This window comes from Pongo abelii, chromosome 7 (genome assembly GCF_028885655.2).
Source record: "Pongo abelii isolate AG06213 chromosome 7, NHGRI_mPonAbe1-v2.0_pri, whole genome shotgun sequence".
Taxonomy (NCBI): domain Eukaryota; kingdom Metazoa; phylum Chordata; class Mammalia; order Primates; family Hominidae; genus Pongo; species Pongo abelii.
In genome coordinates this window covers 160,180,211-160,202,238 of record NC_071992.2, presented here as the reverse complement: position 1 = coordinate 160,202,238, position 22,028 = coordinate 160,180,211, and the positions used below count along the sequence as shown (strand labels likewise).

The 22,028-nt window shown below is 53.9% G+C and overlaps 1 protein-coding gene across 10 annotated transcripts; it reads right to left on the bottom strand.

Annotated features, from left to right (window-relative positions):
• Positions 1 to 2,528: 2,528 nt before the first annotated feature.
• On the bottom strand, positions 2,529 to 13,591 carry ZNF707 (zinc finger protein 707). Of its 10 annotated transcripts, none has more exons than XM_009244160.4 (6): positions 13,472 to 13,547; positions 12,950 to 13,030; positions 7,901 to 7,967; positions 6,822 to 6,948; positions 6,308 to 6,424; positions 2,529 to 5,073 (listed from the first exon to the last, which is right to left on the bottom strand). In XM_009244160.4, exons 3-6 carry the CDS (start codon positions 7,913 to 7,915, stop codon positions 4,214 to 4,216), a joined length of 1,119 nt encoding a protein of 372 aa, XP_009242435.2. In that variant the 5' UTR covers positions 7,916 to 7,967; positions 12,950 to 13,030; positions 13,472 to 13,547; the 3' UTR covers positions 2,529 to 4,213. The 10 variants fall into 10 exon arrangements, with proteins under 10 accessions (XP_009242435.2, XP_054375013.1, XP_063582977.1 ...); XM_054519038.2 differs by having other exon boundaries at positions 6,308 to 6,421; XM_063726907.1 differs by having other exon boundaries at positions 6,308 to 6,421; positions 12,900 to 13,258; positions 13,472 to 13,532.
• Positions 13,592 to 22,028: the final 8,437 nt, after the last annotated feature.

Here is a 22,028-nt window from a genome sequence, read left to right as displayed (position 1 = left end):
CCTGCAATCAGGCTGCCACACTTCCCAAGTGTGCACGTGTAGGGAGGGGAGGAGTGGGGAGTGTGAGTGATTCTGGGTGCTCAGGTGCATGACAGCTGGTCTCCCCTCATCATTACCACTGTAATCGGACTCCAGGCCTCCACCATCGGCCCTCGAATTTTACACAGGATGGTTGGCCCCGGGAAAAGGAGCCTCTGAAGTTTTAAAATCCAACATGGCTCCAACATTAAGCTCACACTGGGGACCAGCTCAAAACCCACCCATTTCACATTCCCCAAAACGTTTCGTTTGGTGGGCCCGTGATTTAGCTCCCAAGAGGTCACAGATACAAACACAACAGAGCGAGCTATCAGGGCTGGACGTGCACTCAGTGACGCAGCTGTCCCTCCACCCTGGCCCGGGTCAGGTTCTGCCAACTCCACACGCACACTCTTCGTTTGAAGGGTCTCGATGGGTGTGAGGACCTGTAAGACTGGCACGCGCGGCGGACCCCAAGAACACCCAGAACAACAATGAGTAGAGTTTGTTGTAACTAGAATGACCCCAAATATCTTTATTTACTTGGCATTGTACTTCCCAAAGAAGAATACTGCAGCCACTGGGCCTCCCTTCAGAGTGCAGAGAGGCAGCTCCAGGAGCTGAGCCTGCTGGGATGCAACTCCTCCTCCTAGCACCATGGACTCCTTCATCTTTCAGTCAAGGCTGCCAGTGGCCACCACGTGGCCCTCCCGTTCCTGGAGCTCTCAGCTGCACCTGCCACCTGCTCTCTCGACGGACTTTTTTTTTTTGTTTTTGAGATGGAGTCTCACTCTGTCGCCCAGGCTGGAATGCAGTGGCACAATCTTGGCTCACTGCAACCTCCGCCTACCGGGTTCAAGCAATTCTCCTACCTCAGACTCCTGAGAAGCTGGGATTACAGGTGGCCGCTACCATGCCCAGCTAATCTCGGTGGACTTTACACCGGACACGTGCTGAGCGCTGACACAAAGGCCAGGTAAGTGTCCCCTGGAGACAGAGGGGTGGAAGGCTAGGTCACAGGCATGGCTGTCAACGGACCCTGCTGTGCACCCATTCTGGTAGCTTCATGCATCCTCTGCCCAAGATAAATGCAGAGAAAACTCGGCTCTACACGCCCACAGGGAGTGACGGCTGCTGGCCCCGGGAAGGAAGGTGCTCCTTACGGGACACCTGCTGTGAGCCCCTCCTGTCACCCCACCCCTGCCTGGGTGGTGAGGAGGCCAACAGGGCAAGATGCAGAGCCTCCCGGTCCCTCGCACCCCCACAGCCTCCTCACCACCATTCTCTCCCCAGGCCTCTTCTGTGGGCCTGACCTTCTCCAGCGACCTGGGAGGCAGGAAGGGAAGCCTGAGTGTTAGAAGGAAAGACAGCTAAGAGCAGCAGCCTGACCGCAGCTGAGCATGGCCATGCTCCTCCCTGGGGAAATGCCAAGGGAGGGACCCCCTGCTCTACCTGGAGCCCTGGAGCCCTGCTAAGCAGGGTGGAAAGCGTGCCACCCGGGGCACCACGACTGTGGCCCAACCATCCAGTGTGTGAGCCCTGGATGATGGGGCCACCAAGAGCAAGGCAGCCCGCTTGGACAACTGACCATCATCCGACGAGACAGCGCATCTCCCACGTCTTTGCTGTTCACATTTAATCCTGCACAAGTGCGTCACAAAGTGACAGCATCGTGAGGCACTAACAACCAGGCACAGGTGACCCTGGATGTGGCCAGCAGCTTCCTGCAGGGCGCTCAGAACCCAAGTCTTTATGATCCATCGCATCTACTGCCGAGACACCAGCTGCTCCGTCCCCACCTGCGCTCAAGCACCTGAAGGCCCTTCCAACGGCGCCCACTGGGCAGGGGACAAACCAGACACGAAACACACATGCGCTTTTACCAGCCTGGATTCTGTAAGAGAAAGGCACCCCCATATCCCCCTGGGGAGATTTCCACTTATCCTGCAGGGCCCTCACAGCATCACTGGGCTCTGCCAGGGCCTGCCCTGCAGGGAAAAGTGCTTTTCCTGCACAGGGTCTGTGGGCCAGGACAGACCCAGAGGAGCTTCCACTACGGGCTGAATCGTCACTCTGAAATTCCCATGTGGAAGCCCTAGGTCCGACGTGATGGTATGAGGAGGTCTCTGGGAGGTGATTTGGCTTCAATGGGGTCATAGGGGTGGGCCCTGCCCATGGGATCCGTGCCCTCACAAGGCAAGGTGACACCAAAGCCCCTACCGACATGAGGACACCTCTGAACCAGGGGGCACTCGCCGGAAACAGACCCTGTTGACACCTCTACCTCGGACTTCCAGCCTGCAGAGCTGGAGAGAATAAACCTGTGTTGTCTGTGCTGCCGCCTGTGGTGTCCTGGTAAGGCAGCCTTGTGACTCCATGACTGACAGCTGCTCTCTAGAGTCTTCAGTGAGCACAAAGAAACTCATACTCACCCTGCAAATAAAAGATTTGGGGAACTTTCAAACACACCAACCTCCCGGCTTCAACAGCTGTCAACATTCAGCCAATACTGTTGTGTCTTTCTCCTCTTTATTAGAATTGTAAAGCACATCCCAGGTGCCACGTCATTTCCCCACAAAGACGTCCAAATGCATCTGAGTGAGGATTCCTCCGTAACCCTGTGTCACCATCACGGCTAGCAGCCAATTCCTCACCCCCACCCAAGTCACGGCCCACCCACCCGACTCACAGCCCACCCACCCGACTCAGTCCATCCACCCGACTCACGGCCCACCCACCCGACTCACGGCGCACCCACCCGACTCACGGCGCACCCACCCGACTCAGTCCATCCACCCGACTCACGGCCCACCCACCCGACTCACGGCGCACCCACCCGACTCACGTCCCACCCACCCGACTCACGGCGCACCCACCCGACTCACGGCGCACCCACCCGACTCACAACCCATGCCCACATTTCCATGATTGTCTCGAAAATGACTTCGCACTTGGTTTGCTCCTATCAGGGTCACACACGGCCCCCTCAGCCTTTCTGCGTGCCCGTCTTCCCGCGGAAAGCTGGCCGTCTGGTGGCATCTCCAGCCGGATCTGGCTCGCGGCTTCCTCTCGGTGTGTTCAACCTTCTCCTCGTCCCATTTCTTGTAAACTCGTTTCTGATTGCAACATTACATGTGCATCTGTTGGCCGGAATTCTTTTTTTCTTTTTTCTTTTTTGAGATGGAGTTTCACTCTTACTGCCCAGGCTGGAGTGCAACGGCGCAACCTTGGCTCACCCCAACCTCCACCTCCCGGATTCAAACGATTCTCCTGCCTCAGCCTCCCGAGTAGCTGGGATTTCAGGCGTGAGCCACCACGCCTGGCCTGGCTGCAATTCTTAAAGAAAAACAGGCAAAAGCAAAAATAATCGGCTAACCTGAAACACAGCAGTGTCCCGATCCATTCCCACGGGGGTCTTCCCTTGGGAACACCACTGGCAGATTTTTATTTCTGGCTGGATAAGCAGACACCTTAAGTTTAAAACGAAGAGGTCACCTCTTCCCCACGAAATGCCCTGTGGTGGGTATGGCCACCTCACTGCCCTGAGACCCAACTTGATCTCCCAATTCCAGGTGCGTGACCCAGGCTCTGACCAACAGAGCTGGGTGGAGGCCGTTCCTGCAACACTGGGGGTGGCCCTGACCTAATCACCACTCCCTAATCCTTGAATGAGGTTCAGTATTACAAAGGCTCTTGTTTCTATGGCCCAGCGCAGAGGCTGCAGGAGGGTCTTTGCCTCTGTGCAATGCTCACAGCTGCCTCCCCCAAGACAGAGACAAGAAGGGAAGCCAGACCGGGCAGCCAGCATGCGGTGCAGAGCCGGGAAGGAAAGGCCCAGCAGACGGCCACTCGGGGCCAGGGTGGAGTCCCTGAGCCAGACAGCTGTGGGCACCGGGCAGGCTTCTCCGCCTCTGAACCAGACCTGACATGTGGCTCCGGGGTCGCACACGCTCTCAGCACATCCCCAGGATGCCCGGTGCTGGGGCGCAGCCCCCGCCATCTCCGGCGTACCCATGGATCCGCTTCTCCCGCCTGGCAGTTTTCCCAGTAAAACTCGGGGGACTGGGGAGCTCTGAGGACTGAGAAGGCTTCTTTTCAGGTTGATTTTCCAGGCTGAAGAGCAACTTCTCACTGCAGCCCTCCCTCAGGGCCCAGTACTCCCGCAGAGGCGCAGCACTCCACGCTTCGGGCGCCCCTACACCTCCCCGTGCCTGTGAGTTCTCTGATGCCGCGTGAAGAACCCCAGGTGGCGGAAGCCTTTCCCGCAGTGGCCGCACTTGTAGAACCTCTTTGTCAAGTGCAGCCTCCGGTGGATGCTGAAGCCCTTGGGCCACCGGAAGGACTTGCCGCACTCGGCGCAGGTGTAGGGCTTCTCCCCGCTGTGGACCCTCTGGTGGTGGCTGAGGTTCTCCTTGGTCCGGAAGGCTTTGCCGCAGTCCGCGCAGTAGAACGGCCGCTCCCCGGTGTGCACCAGCTGGTGTCTGAGAAGGTTGGACTTCTGCTTGAAGGCTTTCCCACAGTCGCCACACGAGTAGGGCCTGTGCTCGGTGTGGACCTTGCGGTGCTGAGCCAGGCGGTCCTTTAGGCTGAACGCCTGCCCGCACGCCTCGCAGCAGAAGGGCTTCTCGCGCGTGTGGTTCTTCTGGTGACGCTGCAGGTTTGAAGCCCACCGGAAGGTCTGGCCACACTCGGGGCACTCGAAGGCCTTGGTTCCCGTGTGCACCGTCTGGTGAGCGAGTAGCCGGCTGTGGCAGCTGAGCGCCTTCCCGCACGTGCCGCAGATGAACGACAGCTCTACCGCGCGCTGCTTCCGGCGCTCTCTGCGGCCCGGCCGCAGCCCACAACACTGCGTGAGCATCTGACACGGGAAAGCCGTGGGCTTGGCGTCTGTCCTTTCTGGAGCAGCTCTGGGAAGCTGCCCGTCATCCGTGTCCAGCCTGAAGCCCTTCCTAAAGCTGCTTCTTTCCCTGGCTCTTTCTCGCCGCACGTGGGTTTTCTTGTGAGCCCAAGCTGGATGATCACAGTGTCTCTTGGGGTCTGCAGACTTCCTTGCCCCTGTGGAAGGAACAGACACCCTTACACAGAGCCAGTGGCCCACAGCCAGGCAGTGCCTCCAGCAAAGCCCAGAGGACCCTCCTGCTGTGTGCGTGGACTGGCTTCCGTCTACTCAGCTCATTCCACATGGCTACGAGTGATCAGGAAAACTCGTTCAAAGAAACACAGATGAGCCACAAATATCAACAGTGGAAACCAAGATGAGCTCAGATGCTTCCCCAGCCCCGGTGGCACGCAGGCCACCTGGCACTGCTGACGTGAGGGAGCACCAACACATGCCTGCCAACCAACAGAAGCAACTGGGCAAGAGTGTCCTTTCACCCTGTCCACGCCGGCAGGCCCCACTCATGCAGGTGGAGGTCGTGCCAGATGTTGTCTGGAAGACGGGTAGCTCCACATGATTCTCAACCACTCAGCCTCAGAGCCATGGCTCCCTCTAGCCAGGGGCTCCACACACCCAGGGACCAGATACCTCCCCAGCCGGGGGCTCCACACACCCAGGGACCCAACACCTCCCCAGCCGGGGGCTCCACACACCCAGGGACCTGACACTCCCCAGCCGGGGGCTCCACACACCAGAGACCAGATACCTCCCCAGCCGGGGGCTCCACACACCCAGGGATCCGACACTTCCCAGTCAGGGACTCCACGCACTCAGGGACCTCCCAGGGCTCGTGTTCACATAGCTGCTCCATCCCACTCTGAAAATCTAAGTAAAAAGCAAAACCCCTCTGACCACTGCCCCAAGAGCAACCCTCACCTAATGGAGGGAAGTATGGTCACTGTCCCAGTTTTGCAAACATGGACGTGGAGCAAACTCCTACCCAGAGCCACATACCTGGAGACCCTCACGTGCAGTCAGTACCAGGCCTGGGACCCCACGTGGCCATCACAAGGAGGTCAGACACCCACACCAATGGCCTCCGCCGGACAGCACCTGGGTGGCTAGGTGCAGCCTTCAAGTGTCACTCTGGCCTCGGGCCCCTCCCGAGCTGCAGCTGTATGTCATCCTGCACCACCATGCCTTGCGAGCCCCGCCCCCGGCCAGTGTCCATCAGGGCAGGAGCGTGGCCGCCCCTGCATCTCTAATGCCTGTCTAATTTAGAGAGCGGCTGTGTGTCTGCTCTCCCATGGGAAGGACACACCCTCGGTCACTGCAGCGTGCTGAGCACTCACCCAGGAGCTGTGGGCCACAGGGACGGGGCCAGCTGAGCCCAGACAGCCCGGCACTCACCTGGCTGGGGCCCTCTCTGCACTGCCTGGAGCTCAGGTCTCTCCCGGTCTTCAACCCACGGCTCTTCCCACTGTTCCAGGCGAGAGACGAGGTCTGGTCTGGGGCTGCAAAATCCTTCTCAAAGGAGAGAAAAGGTTCTGTTTTACTTGTACTGAGGACAAAGTGAGGGTCGAGGCTCAGAGCAGTTGTGCATCAGCCTAAGAGGCCAGGCCAGCCCTCGGGAGGCCCTGGAGAAGCCACCCCGAAGCAGAGATGACAGGAAGGGAGGGGCCTGGACACCAAGGCCCACGGAAGGCCCTGGCAAGGTCAGAGGAAGGAAGATGAGGCTGCCTCCAGGGAGCCCGAGAGAAACGCTGAGTGGGCCTGTCTGTCTACATAGGCCAATAACTTCTAGCTCCTGAGCCCCCTCGGCTGGGAGGCCCCACTACTGTCCTGGACCAGCCAGACCCAGAGGCAGCAGCAGAGCTCTCCCAGCGCTCACCCCGTGCTCACACAGCGCTCAGCCCGTCCTCACCCAGAGCAGCCACACTGCTGAAGTTGTCCAGCATCACGTCCCGGTAGAGGGCCCTCTGGCTGGGTTCCAGACACGCCCACTCCTCCCTTGAGAAGTAGATGGCCACGTCCCTGAAGGTCACCGGCTCCTGCAACACACACAGCTCCCGAAGAGGCCATTCCCAAGAAAAAGAAGGCTCAGCCCACAGGTCTGGGTGGGAAGGGGGAATGGGGGTGGCCCTGCTGTGGACTGATTGTTTGTGTCCCCTAAATCCATTCACTGAAGCCCGGAGCCCCGAGTGGCTGTGTCTGGAGGCGGGCCTCTGTGGAAGAAATTAAGGTTAAGTGAGGTCAGAAGGGAGGGGCCCTGACCCATGGGCCTGGTCCTCACAGGAGACTCCAGAGAGCCCCCCGGCTCCCTCCCCGCACACGCGTGAACAAAGCACAACAGTGGCCGCCGCCAGAAACCAGATCTGCAGCACTCTGATCTTGGACGTCAGCCTTCAGAACAGAGGAAGTGTATGTGTGTAAACCGCCCACTGTGTCATGTTTGGTTATGGTAGCTCTAGTGGACTAAGAGAATCTAGTCTATTTTCCTACAACAGCCACTACTCTCCTAGTGTCAATGAATCCAATTTTCTTTTCTTTCTTTTTTTTCTTTTTTGAGATGGAGTCTTGCTCTGTCACCAGGCTGGAGTGGTGGCACAATCTTGGCTCACTGCAACCTCCGCCTCCCAGGTTCAAGCAATTCTCCTGCCTCAGCCTCCCGAGTAGCTGGGCCTACAGGTGCGTGCCCAGCTAATTTTTTGTATTTTTAGAAGAGATGGGGTTTCACCGTGTTAGCCAGGATGGTCTCGATCTCCTGACCTCGTGATCCACCTGCCTCAGCCTCCCAAAGTGCTAGGATTACAGGCATGAGGCATTGTGCCCGGCCCCAATTTTCTTTTCTCTTTCCCCACCCCTTAAGAGAGAAGGCAAAATGGCAGACACGGGCACAGTGCCTGGAAAGCTGCTGCCACAGACCCTCCCCGCATGTGTGCTGGGGTCTCAGGCAGCCGGCAGGGCAGAAGGGAGGCTGTGCTCAGCAGCAGCGGGGCTCACCTGGGCCACGTCCATGGGAACAGCGAGGCCACCCCTCTGGGGAAGCACAGTGCCAAGGAGGGCAGATCTGGGGAGACAAGAAATGTAAGCGGGTGTAGCCGGCCCAGGAATGCCCACCTCACCTGACCCCAGGAGCCCCCGACTCAGCAAATCAAGGGGAATTCAGGAAAAATGAGTGATGCACACACAGGGTCTGCTCTGTAACTACTGACAGCCACCAGGTGTGGGGAAACTTGGCGGTGGTGAGGGGCCAACATATCTTTAAGGGACAGCTGGGTGCGGTGTGCCACCTCCACACACAAGAACTCTGAAATACCAGATAGCAAGCCAGGCCTGTCACCAGAGGAGGACAGAGGCCACTGCTGGCTGAAAGCCAACAGCCTAGCTGCAAACACAGGCTGGAGAGTCTAACCGCAACTGAGGCAGCGGGGGCTCCTCCTCAGGAGACAGGCGGGCAGCCCGTTCCCACGGCGCTGTGCCCGGAGGATGCTCTCGGGTACGCTACAAGGAGGCCGCCTCGCAGCCTTCCCCCAAGTGAAAACCTGGTGCAGCCCCGAGAAACCCCATTAATCTTCACTGAGTCTCCAGATCAAGCCACAAACTCCCCTAAACCTTAGGGCCCCAGCCCACTGAGATCCAGCTTCTACCCCCAGGTCTGTGGAGAACCACCCTGGCATCCCACTGCCCTCCTGCCACAGTGGGTCCTGCCTCCTTCATGAGTAAAGCTCAGAGCCCCAAGATGCAGAAGAGGCCAGCCCCACAGGCAGCCCTGGGAAGAGACAGAACCAGCTGGAGGAAGATGGCCCATGCCTGGTTACCTCGTCAGGGGAGGGGAGGAGATGTCACTCCAGACCCTACAGACACGGAAGTATCCTAAAGGGCCGTCAGGAGCAACTCATGCAAACAGGTTCAGCAACTGAGATGAAATGGACAAACTCGATGAAAAACACAGTATCATGAAACTGACAAAAGAAAGGGAAGCCTTCCATCTGCTAAGGCAATTGAAAATGTAACTTGAACCCTTCCCACACAGAAAATACCACACCCAGCTGGATTCCCTGGTAAACTCCACCAAAGCCTACGGAAGCACAGTACTGATCTTAGAAGCTATTTAGTGAACAGAGGAAGAGCAGACGCTATCCAGTCTCTCTTAATGAGGCCAGCAAAACCCAAACCGAAAACCTGATAGAGATATTACAAGGGGCCAAGCACAGTGGCTCACGCCTGTAATCCCAACACTCTAGGAGGCTGAGGCAGGAGGACTGTTCGAGCCCAGCAGTTGCCCAGCCTGTCTCTATAAAAAATACAATAATTAGCAGGCCATGGCAGTGCACATATGCAGTCCCAGCTACTCAGGAGGCTGAGGTGGGGGGACTGCTTGAATACGGGAGGCGGAGGTTGCAGTGAGCTGATATCATGCCACTGCACTCCAGCCTGGGTGTTAGACTGAGACCCTGTCTGAAAAAAAAAAGATATTACAAAAAAATTACCTACCAAACTCTCATAAACACAAATTTTCAAAAAATATTAGGAAGCCAAATCCAGCAGTTTATAAAAAGAATTCTGTCATGACCAAGTGATGTGGACCCTAAGAGTACACAGCTGGTTCGATCCCCATTAACTGCAGTTGGTGCCCAGGAGGCTCCCTCCACCACCTGCGCTCAACACTCACTGCATGGGGCGGCTCCCTCGGCGTTCAACCCTGACCCCTCGTCCCTCCCACCTCCAGCACAGCAGGTACACAGACATTCCCTTTCTCCTTCTGACACTCACGGGTGGTTACATTAACTGCTACATGTTTTCATGAACATCCTTTTCAACTTGATTTTTTTTTTCACTCTTTCAACAGCATAGCATCAACTTTAATCACAAAGTTAATCCCCAACATTTACTGTTATTTGAAAATGACATAACTCCATCCTGGCTAACACGGTGAAACCCCATCTCTACTAAAAATACAAAAAATTAGCCGGGCGTGATGGCACGCGCCTGCAGTCCCAGCTACTTGGGAAGTTGAGGCAGGAGAATGGCACGAACCCGGGAGGCAGAGCTTGCAGTGAGCCGAGATCGCGCCACTGCACTCCAGCCTGGGCAACAGAGCAAGACTCTGTCTCAAAAAAAAAAAAAAAAAAAAAAAAAAAAAAAAAAAAAAAAGGAAATGACATAACTAACCAAATCAACAGAATAAAGGAGAAAACCATGTAACAGCTATTATCTCAATAGCTGCAGAAAAGGCATTTGTTGAAATTCAACACCTTATCCCAACAAAAACTCTCAGCAAACAAGGAACAGAAGAGAACTTCCTCAACCTGGCAGACCTGCAACAAACATCCTGCTTCATGGGCCACTACGGAGCTCTTTCCCTCTGAGACCAGGAACAAGCAGGGCTGTCTGCCCACTGCTTCTCTCTATCACCTTATTGGAGGCCTGAGTCAGTGCAAGGAGGTAGAAAAAACACATAAAGCCATAAGATTACAAAGAAAGAAGTTGGTCGGGCATGGTGGCTCATGCCTAGAATCCCAGCACTTTGGGAGGCCGAGGCGGGTGGATCACCTGAGGTGAGGAGTTTGAGACCAGTCTGGCCAATATGGCAAAACCCTGTCTCTACTAAAAATACAAAAATTAGCCAGGCGTGGTGGCAGGCACCTGTCATCCCGGCTACTTGGGAGGCTGAGGCAGGAGAATCGCTTGAACCCGGGAGGTGGAAGTTGCGGTGAGCCAAGATCGCACCATTGCACTCCAGCCTGGGCGACAAGAGCAAAACTCTGTCTCAAAAACAAAAACAAACAAACAAAAAACACAAACTGGAGGTAGAGGTTGTAGTGAGCCAAGATTGTGCCATTGCACTCCAGCCTGGGTGACACAGAGAGACCATCTTCACAACATTGGGGTAGACAAACATTTCTTTCATGGATCCCCAAAAGCACTTTTAAAAAATTACAAATCGAGGCCGAGTGCAGTGGCTCACGCCTGTAATCCCAGCACTTTGGGAGGCCGAGTTGGGCAGATCACCTGAGGTAGGGAGTTTGAGACCAGCCTGGCCAACATGGAGAAACCCCATCTCTACTAAAAATACAAAATTAGCCAGGTGTGGTGGCGCTTGCCTGTCATCCCAGCTGCTCGGGAGGCTGAGGCAGGAGATTCACTTGAACCCAGGAGGCAGAAGTTGTGATGAGCCGATATCGCGCCATTGCACTCCAGCCTGGGCAACAAAAGCAAAACTCCGTCTCAAAAAAAAAAAAAAAAAAAAAAAAATCACAAATTGGATTTATCAGAATTAAAAATTTTTGTTTACCAAGGCAGTTAAGAAAAAAAAAAAAAAGGCGACTGGGTGCAGTGGCTCACACCTGTAATCCCAGCACTTCGGGAGGCCGACGCAGGGGGACTGCTTGAGGCCAGGAGTTCGAGACCAGCCTGAACAACATAGGGAGACCTCTGTCTCTATTGCTTAAATTTTTTTTTTTTTAAAAAGAGACACAAAGGTAAGCCACAGACTAAGAGAAAATATTCCCAATACGTGTATCTGACAAAGGACTTTATATAAAGAATTGTAACTCCTACAAATCAATAAAAAAGAGAAATAAAATTTAAACTGGGCAAAATATTAGAACAGATACTTCAACCAAAGTTATATAACGGTCTATAAAAACATGAAAAGGCACACTGAGCACATGGGTCATGGGTGGTGTTTTCCAATCAAAACACCTTGCCGAGTTCCTCTAGCAAGTAGCAATGACCACAGTGATAAAAATAACAGCTCCCGGCCATTCGCGGTGGCTCACGCCTGTAATCCCAACACTTTGGGAGGCCGAGGCAGGTGGATCACCTGAGGTCAGGAGTTCGAGACCAGCCTGGCCAACATGGTGAAACTCCGTCTCTACTACAAATGCAAAAAATTAGCCAGGCTACTCAGGAGGCTGAAGCAGGAGAACTGCTTGAACCCGGGAGGCGGAGGTTGCAGTGAGCTGAGATTATGCCACTGCACTTCAGCCTGGGTGACAAAGCAAGACTGTCTCAAAAAAAAAAAAAAAAAAAACACCCGCTTCCCTCAGCTCAACAGCTGTGTTTGCACTACAACCTGGGCTGGGCTTCCCAGCCTGGAAAGCAGAGTCGGGGAGAACCGTGAGATAGGCCAGGAAAGAGGCTAAGGCCTGATTCCTCAAGGCATCCTGAGCCATGGTTTCATGTGTAATGCAACAAAGTTTAATACAGGAGAACAGAAGGATATTGTCATAGCTACTTTTTTTCCCCTAGGCAAATTAACACAGGATTTTTTTTTCTCTGAGGCAGGGTCTTGCTCTGTCACCCAGGCTGGAGTGCAGTAGTGCAATCACAGCTCACTGCAGCCTCGACCTCCTGGGCTCAAGTGATCCTCCCACCTCAGTCTCCCCAGTAGCTGGGACCAAAAGTGCATGTGCCACCATGCCCTGCAATTGTTTAAGTTTTTTGCAGAGACGGGGTCTCACTATGTTGCCCAGACTGATCTCAAAACTCCTGGCCTCAAGAGATCCTCTGGCCTCAGCCTCCCAAAGTGCTGGGGTTACAGGCGTCAGCCACAGCATCCGGCCTAAGCTACCTTTTTTTTTTTAATAAGATGGAGTCTCGCTCTGTCTCCCAGGCTGGAGTGCAGTGGCGCGATCTCTGCTCACTGCAACCTCTGCCTCTTGTGTTCAAACGATTCTCTTGCCTCAGCCTCCCCAGAGTAACTGGGACTACAGGCGCGCACCACCACACCCGGCTAATTTTTGTATTTTTTGTAGAGACAGGGTTTCACCATGCTGACCAAGCTGGTCTAGAACTCCTGGACTCAAGTGATCCACCTGCCTCGGCATCCCCAGAGCTGAGATTACAGGCGGGAGCCACCTCGCCTGGCTAAGCTACATTTTAAAAAAGAGCCTCTGTGATGAACAAATGAGAAAGCAGCAAAACAGGATGGGGGTGGGGAGAAGACAGGGAGGCGTTCAGGTGACAGATGAAGATGGCCAGGATTAGGACTTACAGGGTGGGAATGGCAAGGAGGCAAATGGTTCAGTTCTGGAGCTAACGCACCAGTGACTGTGTGGCTGGGCGCGGGCAGGAAAGCAGCAGCGAATCTCGGGTTTCTGCCTCCTCCCCTTCGCGGTGGAATGCCTGGGAGGACTAGAGGGTGGGGTGTGGAGGTTACAGGAGCTCAGCCTGGGGCCGGGGAGCTTTGGGTGTTATGAACCAAGTCTAAGCGCTTCGGTTTCATCGGAGCGATCGGGCTGGAGACACAGGTGTGGAAAGTGTCTATGAGGGATAACTGAGGTCACGATCGTGGACGGGGTCAGCCAGGGAGAAACCAGCTGCAAGACGATACGCAACCGGGTCCTGACAAACCTGCAAGTGTAAGGAGCGAGGAGAGAAGAGGAGGCTGAGCCGGAAGAAGCTGAAGAACAGCCCCGGAATAGCCCGGGACACCGGCAGCCTCCCCGGTCTGTCCCAGCAGCCGCGACGCTGGTTCTCGCAGTCCTGGGGCGGCCGCAGAATTAGAAGGTTTGACAGCCCACGACCCAGGGACGGAGGGGCGGCGGGGGGCACGGGCACACTCACCAGAGGGGCGTCCTCAACTAGGATGCTGCATCCACTACGCGGCGCCGGTAGCCCAGACTTCGTTACAAACTTCCCGAGCGGAAGTTGTTATCCGAAAGCTTCCGGCCCCTCTAGGAGCCCACGTCTCGGTGGTGCGCGCTGGCCTTCAAGGCCGTCCAGGCCGCCCGCCTCGCTCCCCACCTCTTGTGGTTCCGCCCCAGCCGGCAGGCCCCGCACCGGTCACAGCCAAGCGCTACGACACCCGGCTGATTTTTTTGTAATTTTGGTGGAGATGGGGGTTTCACCATGTTGGTCAGGCTGGTTTTGAACTCCTGACCTCAGGTGATCCGCCTGCCTTGGCCTCCCAAAGTGCTGGGGTTACAGGCATGAGCCACCGATCCTGGCCCTCTTAACCTAAAGTCGGCCTAAAGGTTTATCCTACAAAGTGAACTGTAACCTAACTGGAGGTTTGAACAGACTGTCACTTGCTCTCGTACCAGTCACCCAGTTCCAGCCAATCAAGGGTGTAGGGTCCAGCCCTACGGGGCTAAGCGGGTGTTGTCCCAGTGTGCGGAGACGAGAGATTGTAATAAATACACAAGACAAAGAGATAAAGAGAACACAGCTGGGCCCAGGGGACCACTACCATCAAGACGCGGAGACCGGTAGTGGCCCCAAATGCTGGGCGCACTGATATTTATTGCATAGAAGACAAGGGGACAGGGTAAAGAGAGTGCATCTTCTAAGTGATTGACAAGGTGAAGCAAGTCACGTCATTACAGGACAGTGGGCCCTTCCCTTTTAGGTAGCGGAAGCAGAGAGAGAAGGCAGCATAAGTCAGCATTAATCAGAGACTTTAAGACTTTCACTATTTCTTCTACCACTGTCTACTACGAACTTCAAAGAGGAACCAGGAGTACGGGAGGAGCATGAAAGTGGACAAGGAGCGTGACCACTGAAGCACCACAGGGAGGGGTTTAGGCCTCCGGATGACTGCGGCCAGGCCTGGATAATATCCAGCCTCCCACAAGAAGCTGGTGGAGCAGTGTTCCCTGACTCCTCCAAGGAAAGGAGACTCCCTTTCGCGGTCTGCTAAGTAACGAGTGCCTTCCCAGACACTGGCATTACTGCTTGACCAAGGAGCCCTCAAGCAGCCCTTAAGCGGGCGTGACAGAGGGCTCACCTCTTGCCTTCTAGGTCACTTCTCACAATGTCCCTTCAGTACCTGACCCTATACCCACCGGTTATTCCTAAGTTATATTAGCAATGCAACAAAGAGTAATATTAAAAGCTAATGATTAATAATGTTTATAATAATGATTGATAATTGTTCGTGATCATCTCTATATCTAATTTGTATTATGACTATTCTTATTCTATTTTCTTTATTATACTGAAACGGTTTGTGCCTTCAGTCTCTTGCCTCGGCATTTTGTAATACTCCACCCACACAAGGGCGGCCAACTGTTCAAACCTAGACACGCCTTTCTATAGATTCCAGGTCTTTAGGTAATCACTTAGCTTATTCAACCAATTGCCAATCAGAAAATCTTTGAATCCATCTATGACCTGAAAGCATCCAAAGTATAGCCAAGAAATATATTTAAAAGTAAAATAGGCCGGGCACGGTGGCTCCTGCCTATAATCTCAGCCACTTTTGGAGGCCGAGGCAGGTGGATCACGAGGTCAGGAGATCGAGACCATCCTGGCTAACACGGTGAAACCCCATCTCTGCTAATACAACAAATTAGCCTGGCATGGTGGCGGGCGCCTGTAGTCCCAGCTACTTGGGAGGCTGAGGCGGGAGAATGGCATGAACCCCAGAGGCAGAGCTTGCAGTGAGCCGAGATCGCGCCACTCCATTCCAGCCTGGGCGACAGAGCAAGACTCCGTCTCAAAAAAAAAAAAGAGTAAAATATTTTGATTTCCTTTATCTGCCATGTGACATTATGCCAGAGTCAGGTTGGAAACTAAGCGAATTATATAGGGTTAAATAAAACCCATCTGATGACATTTTATGGCTTGTAGGGCAGACTCCCCAGGCCCTTTAGATAAGAACTTGGGCAAGAGAAAAAAAGATCAGAGTTTAGTCCTCATTGGTAAAAGAGTGATAGCGACAGGAGGCATGCAGCCAAATGCCCAGCCAAATGGGGGCAGGTCCCCAGTGAAACCTCCACCTGCAAGCTGAAAACAGCTTAAAGCCTGAAAGCCAAGCTGCAAGTCAAATCCTCAGACTGGATTGAGAGCCTGTGTTCCTGTCTGGCGCACTTTCCTCTGATTAGTCCCCACCCTTCACCTATTTTGCATATATCTACCCTTTCCTAATTGGCTTTCTGCACTGTCGTGCCCACCTTTCAGTGGTGCCTTTGCTTTAACCTTTTTTGCATTACTCACAAGCCAATCAGCATGCCCTCCCCATTCTGAGTCCATAACACGGGGAACTTTCCTGCCTTCATGTAGGGGGACCGCCCCATGTCCCCTCTCCACTGAAAGCTGCCCCGTCACCCAGTGAAACTCCCCGCCTTGCTCACTCTTCGATTGTCAGAGCCTCCTCATTCTTCCTGGCCATGGACAAGCACTTGGGAACTCGGGGGAGTTGGCGGGCTGTCTCCTGCAGCAGGTAGTGTGGTCAAGCAAGGCCCGGGCGGGGCGTCACTGGCCGGAGGTCCCTGGCTTGCAGAATGACTGAGAAGAACATCCTGTGTCAATGGGAATATCTTCAAAATTGTTAGTTACATATAATTTAATACTTGTTGATTTGCTGTTACTTATGTTTTTGGTTTTGAGCCTCTGGAATCGGGGCTGGACAGGTGGCCATGGTGAGGTCTGGGGACAAGTTCTCAGTGCCTAGACCAGCAGCTCCCAAGCAGAATCCAGCCCCATGTGGTCCCCTTTTCCCAGCGTTGCCTCCTGGCTATTCTGGGAGAGGTTCGATCCTCCAGTCATCACCTTCACAGCTCTGTCTTCTGTCCTGAGCTCTAACGTAGGATGTAACTTCGGGCCTCAGACAGTGAGGACTCAGACAGCCTTGACAGCCTTCCTGGGTGCCACATGGCTACTTGAGACCCAGGAGGACAGGGAAAGACTGTAGGGAGGGCACCTGTGTCATAGCTTCATGCAGGGAGCCGAAGGCCCTTGGGACATGACCAACTCAGCATTCCGCTGGAGGCTCTATGATCAAACAGCAAACTGTTTATCATGAATGCAGGATGTGGCTAAACTCACGCTGCCCTGCCACCAAAAGGTTTGCTGAGGGCCTCGCTCCCTGGCGCTGGGCTCCTTGAAGTTATCTGTTGAGAAATCTAGCACCTATTGTCCAAAGGATACAGCCTGTCATGGCTGACTGACAATTACCCGACAGTCACCCCCCCTTTCTCACTATCTCTTTTGCCTAATAGATACGGAGGGCTGTGTAAAGCTCAGGGCCCTTGTCCACTAGAGGCAAGGTGCCCCCTGACCCCCCTCTTCCAGATATACTCTTTTGTCTCTTGTCTTTATTCCCAAGTTCGCCCCCTTTGTTCAGTCCCCCAAGTCCGTGCAGGTTACAAGTGGCGCCCCGATCAGTGATAGAATTGGGTGCTCAACAGTTTCAAAACTCTTTTTTTTTTTGGATGGAGTCTGACTGTTGCTCAGGCTGGAGTGCAGTGGTGCAATCTCGGCTCCCTGCAAACTCCACCTTCTGGGTTCAAGTGATTCTCCAGCCTCAGCCTCCTGAGTAGCTGGGACTACAGGGGCCCGCCACCATGCCCAGCTAATTTTTTGTATGTTTTGTAGAGACAGGGTTTCACCATATTGGCTAAGCTGGTCTCGAGCCCCTGACCTCAGGTGATCTGCCTGCCTTGGTCTCCCAAAGTGCTGGGATTACAGGCGTGAGCCACTGTGCTTGGCCAAGACCCCATCTTTTAAAATATATATATATATATCTGAATATAAAACATTGGGAAGAAAAACATCTATAATATTATAAAAGGTGTATGGGCCAGGTGCGGTGGCTCATGCCTGTAATCCCAGCACTTTGGGAGGCCGAGGCGGGCAGATCACGAGGTCAAGAGTTCAAGGCCAGCGTGGTCAACAGGGTGAAACTCCATCTCTACTAAAAATACAAAAAATAGCCGGGCATGGTGGTGCACACCTGTAGTCCCAGCTACTCAGGAGACTGAGGCAGAAGTTGTTTCTTGAACCCAGGAGGCGGAAGTTGCAGTGAGCTTGTAGCGGGACAAGCCACAGACAAAACTCCTCAGACACCAAGTCAAAGAAGGAAGGAGTTTATTTGGCCGAGAGCATTGGCAAGACTCCTGTCTCAAGAGCCGAGCTCCCCGAGTGAGCAATTCCTGTCCCTTTTAAGGACTCACAACTCTAAGGGGGTCCACGTGAGAGGGTCGTGATCGATTGAGCAAGCAGGGGGTATGTGACTGGGAGCTGCATGCACTGATAATCAGAACGGAACAGAACAGGACAGGGATTTTTACAATGTCTGGAATCTATAGGTAACACAACCGGTTAGGTCAGGGGTCAATCTTTAACTACCAGGCCCAGGGCGTGGCGCTGTGCTGTCTACCTGTAGATTTCATTTCTGCCTTTTAGTTTTTACTTCTTATTTCTTTGGAGGCAGAAATTGGGCATAAGACGATATGAGGGGTGGTCTCCTCCCTGATTCTCCCTCTTTGAGACTCTCACTCATTTTATTAGTGGGCGTTCTCACCTTCTTCCTCACTACGTATGTCTTCTTGCATGACAGATCCATAGCGATTCATGATGTACACTTGTGCTGAAGCATTCTTTTTTTTGAGAGGGAGTCTTGCTCTGTTGCCCAGGCTGGAGTGCAATGGCACGATCTCGGCTCACTGCAAGCTCCGCCTCCACGGTTCACACCATTCTCCTGCCTCAGCCTCCTGTGTACCTGGGACTACAGGCGCCCACCACCATGCCCGGTTAATTTTTTTTTTTTTTTTTTTTTGTATTTTTAGTAGAGACGGGGTTTCACCACGTTAGCCAGGATGGTCTCGATCTCTGGACCTCATGATCCGCCCACCTCAGCCTCCCAAATTGCTGGGATTATAGGCGTGAGCCACAGCGCCCAGCTGTGCTGAAGCATTCTGGTGAACTAGAGTAGTGATGAAACCTTTTTTTTTTTTTAATTAAGTATTTATTGATCATTCTTGGGTGTTTCTTGGAGAGGGGGATATGGCAGGGTCATAGGATAATAGTGGAGAGAAGGTCAGCAGATAAACACATGAACAAAGGTCTCTGGTTTTCCTAGGCAGAGGTCCCTGCGGCCTTCCGCAGTGTTTGTGTCCCTGGGTACTTGAGATTAGGGAGTGGTGATGACTCTTAAGGAGCATGCTGCCTTCAAGCATCTGTTTAACAAAGCACATCTTGCACCGCCCTTAATTCATTTAACCCTCAGTTGACACAGCACATGTTTCAGAGAGCACGGGGCTGGGGGCAAGGCCATAGATCAACAGCATCCCAAGGCAGAAGAATTTCTCCTAGTACAGAACAAAATGGAGTCTCCTATGCCTACTCTTTCTACACAGACACAGTAACAATCTGATCTCTCTTTCTTTTCCCCACATTTCCCCCTTTTCTTTTCAACAAAACCGCCATCGTCATCATGGCCCGTTCTTAATGGTCGCTGTCTCTTCGGAGCTGTTGGGTACACCTCCCAGATGGGGCGGCCGGGCAGAGGCACTCCTCACCTCCCAGACAGGGCGGCCGGGCAGAGGCGCTCCTCACCTCCCAGAAGGGGCGGCCGGGCAGAGGCGCTCCTCACTTCCCAGAAGGGGCGGCCGGGCAGAGGCTCCTCACCTCCCAGAAGGGGCGGCCGGGCAGAGGCGCTCCTCACCTCCCAGAAGGGGCGGCCGGGCAGAGGCGCTCCTCACCTCCCAGAAGGGGCGGCCGGGCAGAGGCTCCTCACCTCCCAGAAGGGGCGGCCGGGCAGAGGCGCTCCTCACCTCCCAGAAGGGGCGGCCGGGCAGAGGCGCTCCTCACCTCCCAGAAGGGGCGGCCGGGCAGAGGCGCTCCTCACTTCCCAGAAGGGGCGGCCGGGCAGAGGCGCTCCTCACCTCCCAGACGGGGCGGCCGGGCAGAGGCGCTCCTCACCTCCCAGACGGGGCGGCCGGGCAGAGGCGCTCCTCACCTCCCAGAAGGGGCGGCCGGGCAGAGGCGCTCCTCACTTCCCAGAAGGGGCGGCCGGGCAGAGGCGCTCCTCACCTCCCAGAAGGGGCGGCCAGGCAGCGGCGCTCCTCACTTCCCAGATGGAGTGGCCGGGCAGAGGCGCTCCTCACTTCCTCCCAGACGGGGTGGCGGCCGGGCAGATGCGCTCCTCACTTCCTCCCGGACGGGGTGGTGGCTGGGCAGAGGCGCTCCTCACCTCCCAGATGGGACGTCCGGGCAGAGGTGCTCCTCACTTCCCAGACAATGGGCGGCCGGGCAGAGGCGCTCCTCACCTCCCAGACGATGGGCGGCCAGGCAGAGACGCTCCTCACTTCCTAGACGGGGTGGTGGCCGGGCAGAGGCTGTAATCTTAGCACTTTGGGAGGCCAAGGCTGGGAGGTGGAGGTTGTAGCGAGCCGAGATCATGCCACTGCACTCCAGCCTGGGCAACATTGAGCACTGAGTGAGCGAGACTCCATCTGCAATCCCAGCACCTCGGGAGCCCGAGGCGGGCAGATCACTCGAGGCCAGGAGCTGGAGACCAGCCTGGTCAACACGGCGAAACCCTGTCTCCACCAAAAATACAAAAACCAGTCAGGCGTGGTGGCGCCCACCTGCAATCCCAGGAACTCTGCAGGCGGGGGCAGGAGAATCACAGGAGCCCAAGGCAGGGAGGTTGCAGCAAGCTGAGATCACGGCAGTACAGTCCAGCTTCAGCAACAGAGGGAGACCGAAGAAAGAAGTAGAGGGAGACCAAAGAAAGAAGGGAGAGGGAGAGGGAGAGAGGTGATGAAACCTTTTACCATTTGAAGGAGTACAGGTAGTAAATAAGGGATCAGTAAGCAGGTTCTTATTACTACTGTAATTTTTATTATAAGAGTTTTAAATCCTCCTAGCGCTGGGAACCATTTTCAAACATGGCCTCAGGGTCAAATCCGTGCCACGCTTGTACAGGCACATGTGCCAGTTTTGTCATGTCTTTAACTATGTCTTCAACTACTTGCCCCTGATCATCTATGTGCAGGCAGCAATTGGTAAGGTTGAATTTCCCACAGACTCCTCCTTCAGCTGCAAGTAGTCAGTTTATTTTGATAGACAGCATTTCTCATCTGAGTTTCTTACCAGGCCAGAATAGTCAAGGCTCTGCCGGTCTTATTAGTGATTATTTCTAAGACAGCTTGTAACCATATGATTCGGTTGAGCATGTAGATGGGGGTCCTGTATCCCCACAAACCATCTTGTGCCCAAGTAGCAGGCCTATAATATTGTATCATCTCAGGGGGCCATTTATTATCTTTCTTATTTTTTTATAGCTATGCTTCTCTTTTCACGGGAAGCACAGACAGGGAAGCCTAGGAGTTTGCCTGTTTTTATGGGCAGTAGGAAGAAAGATGGTTTAATAGTGCCAATAACACAACTACCTGCCCACTGGTCAGGTAATCTGGTGTAAGCTCTATGTCCACATAATCAGTATAATCCAGTGGGGGCTGTCCAGTCCCGATGGGACTCCAGATGGGTCCACACGGTTTGCAACTTTGGGAATTTACTAAATGGATTTTTCTTAGTATGGTTTGAACTCCACTAGGTGGCTGTTTTTGTAGTACCATTATACAGTTTTTGCCTAAGGCAGCTGAGGCATCCTACAGGAAGGGTGAACTCCTTCCTTACTCTTGCTATACAGTGTTGTCTAATGATTGAGGCTTTTAGGACCCAGAAGTTATCAGGGTGATTTTTTTGAGCTGGGAATTCATCAGGAACTGGGTCTGTAGGTACTAATTATTGGGCTTCCCATGGCCATTGATCTTTTATTACAGTTCCTCCACATACACAGCATGAAGTGACATTGAGAGACTCGGCTACATGCTTGGCTAATTGCAAAAACAAATTTTTTATTTTTCCTGGAATTTCTGGTACTGGCACATTCAGTTCATCATAGAAGTTTTGAAATACTGGCTCAGGAGAGCGTTTATAAACTTCTCCTCAAACCACGATATTTACTTGAAGATCCAGTCCAGCCCCATCAATTTCTAGGATTACGGCCGGGCGCAGTGGCTCACGCCTGTAATCCCAGCACTTTGGGAGGCCGAGGCGGGCAGATCACAAGGTCAGGAGATCGAGACCATCCTGGCTAACACAGTGAAACCCCATCTCTACTAAAAATACAAAAAATTAGCCGAGTGTGGTGGCGGGCGCCTGTAGTCCCAGCTACTCGGGAGGCTGAGGCAGGAGAATGGCGTGAACCCGGGAGGCAGAGCTTGCAGTGAGCCGAGATCGCACCACTGCACTCCAGCCTGGGCAACAGAGCAAGACTCCGCCACCAAAAAAAAAAAAAAAAAAAAAAATTTCTAGGGTTATATGTTTCCTTTTTTTCTAGTGAGGATTAAGGAGTTGGTTATTACTAGTTCTAAGGGGTTACACTGAC

Excerpts from the sequence above, each read along its gene's own strand:
- ZNF707 (XM_009244162.4), bottom strand. Across the intron at positions 6,425-6,821 it reads CAGCAGTGTGGCTGCTCTGG|AAGGATTTTGCAGCCCCAGA; the intron begins GTGAGGACGGGC and ends CTCTCCTTTGAG. Across the intron at positions 5,074-6,307 it reads GCAGAGAGGGCCCCAGCCAG|GGGCAAGGAAGTCTGCAGAC; the intron begins GTGAGTGCCGGG and ends TTCCTTCCACAG.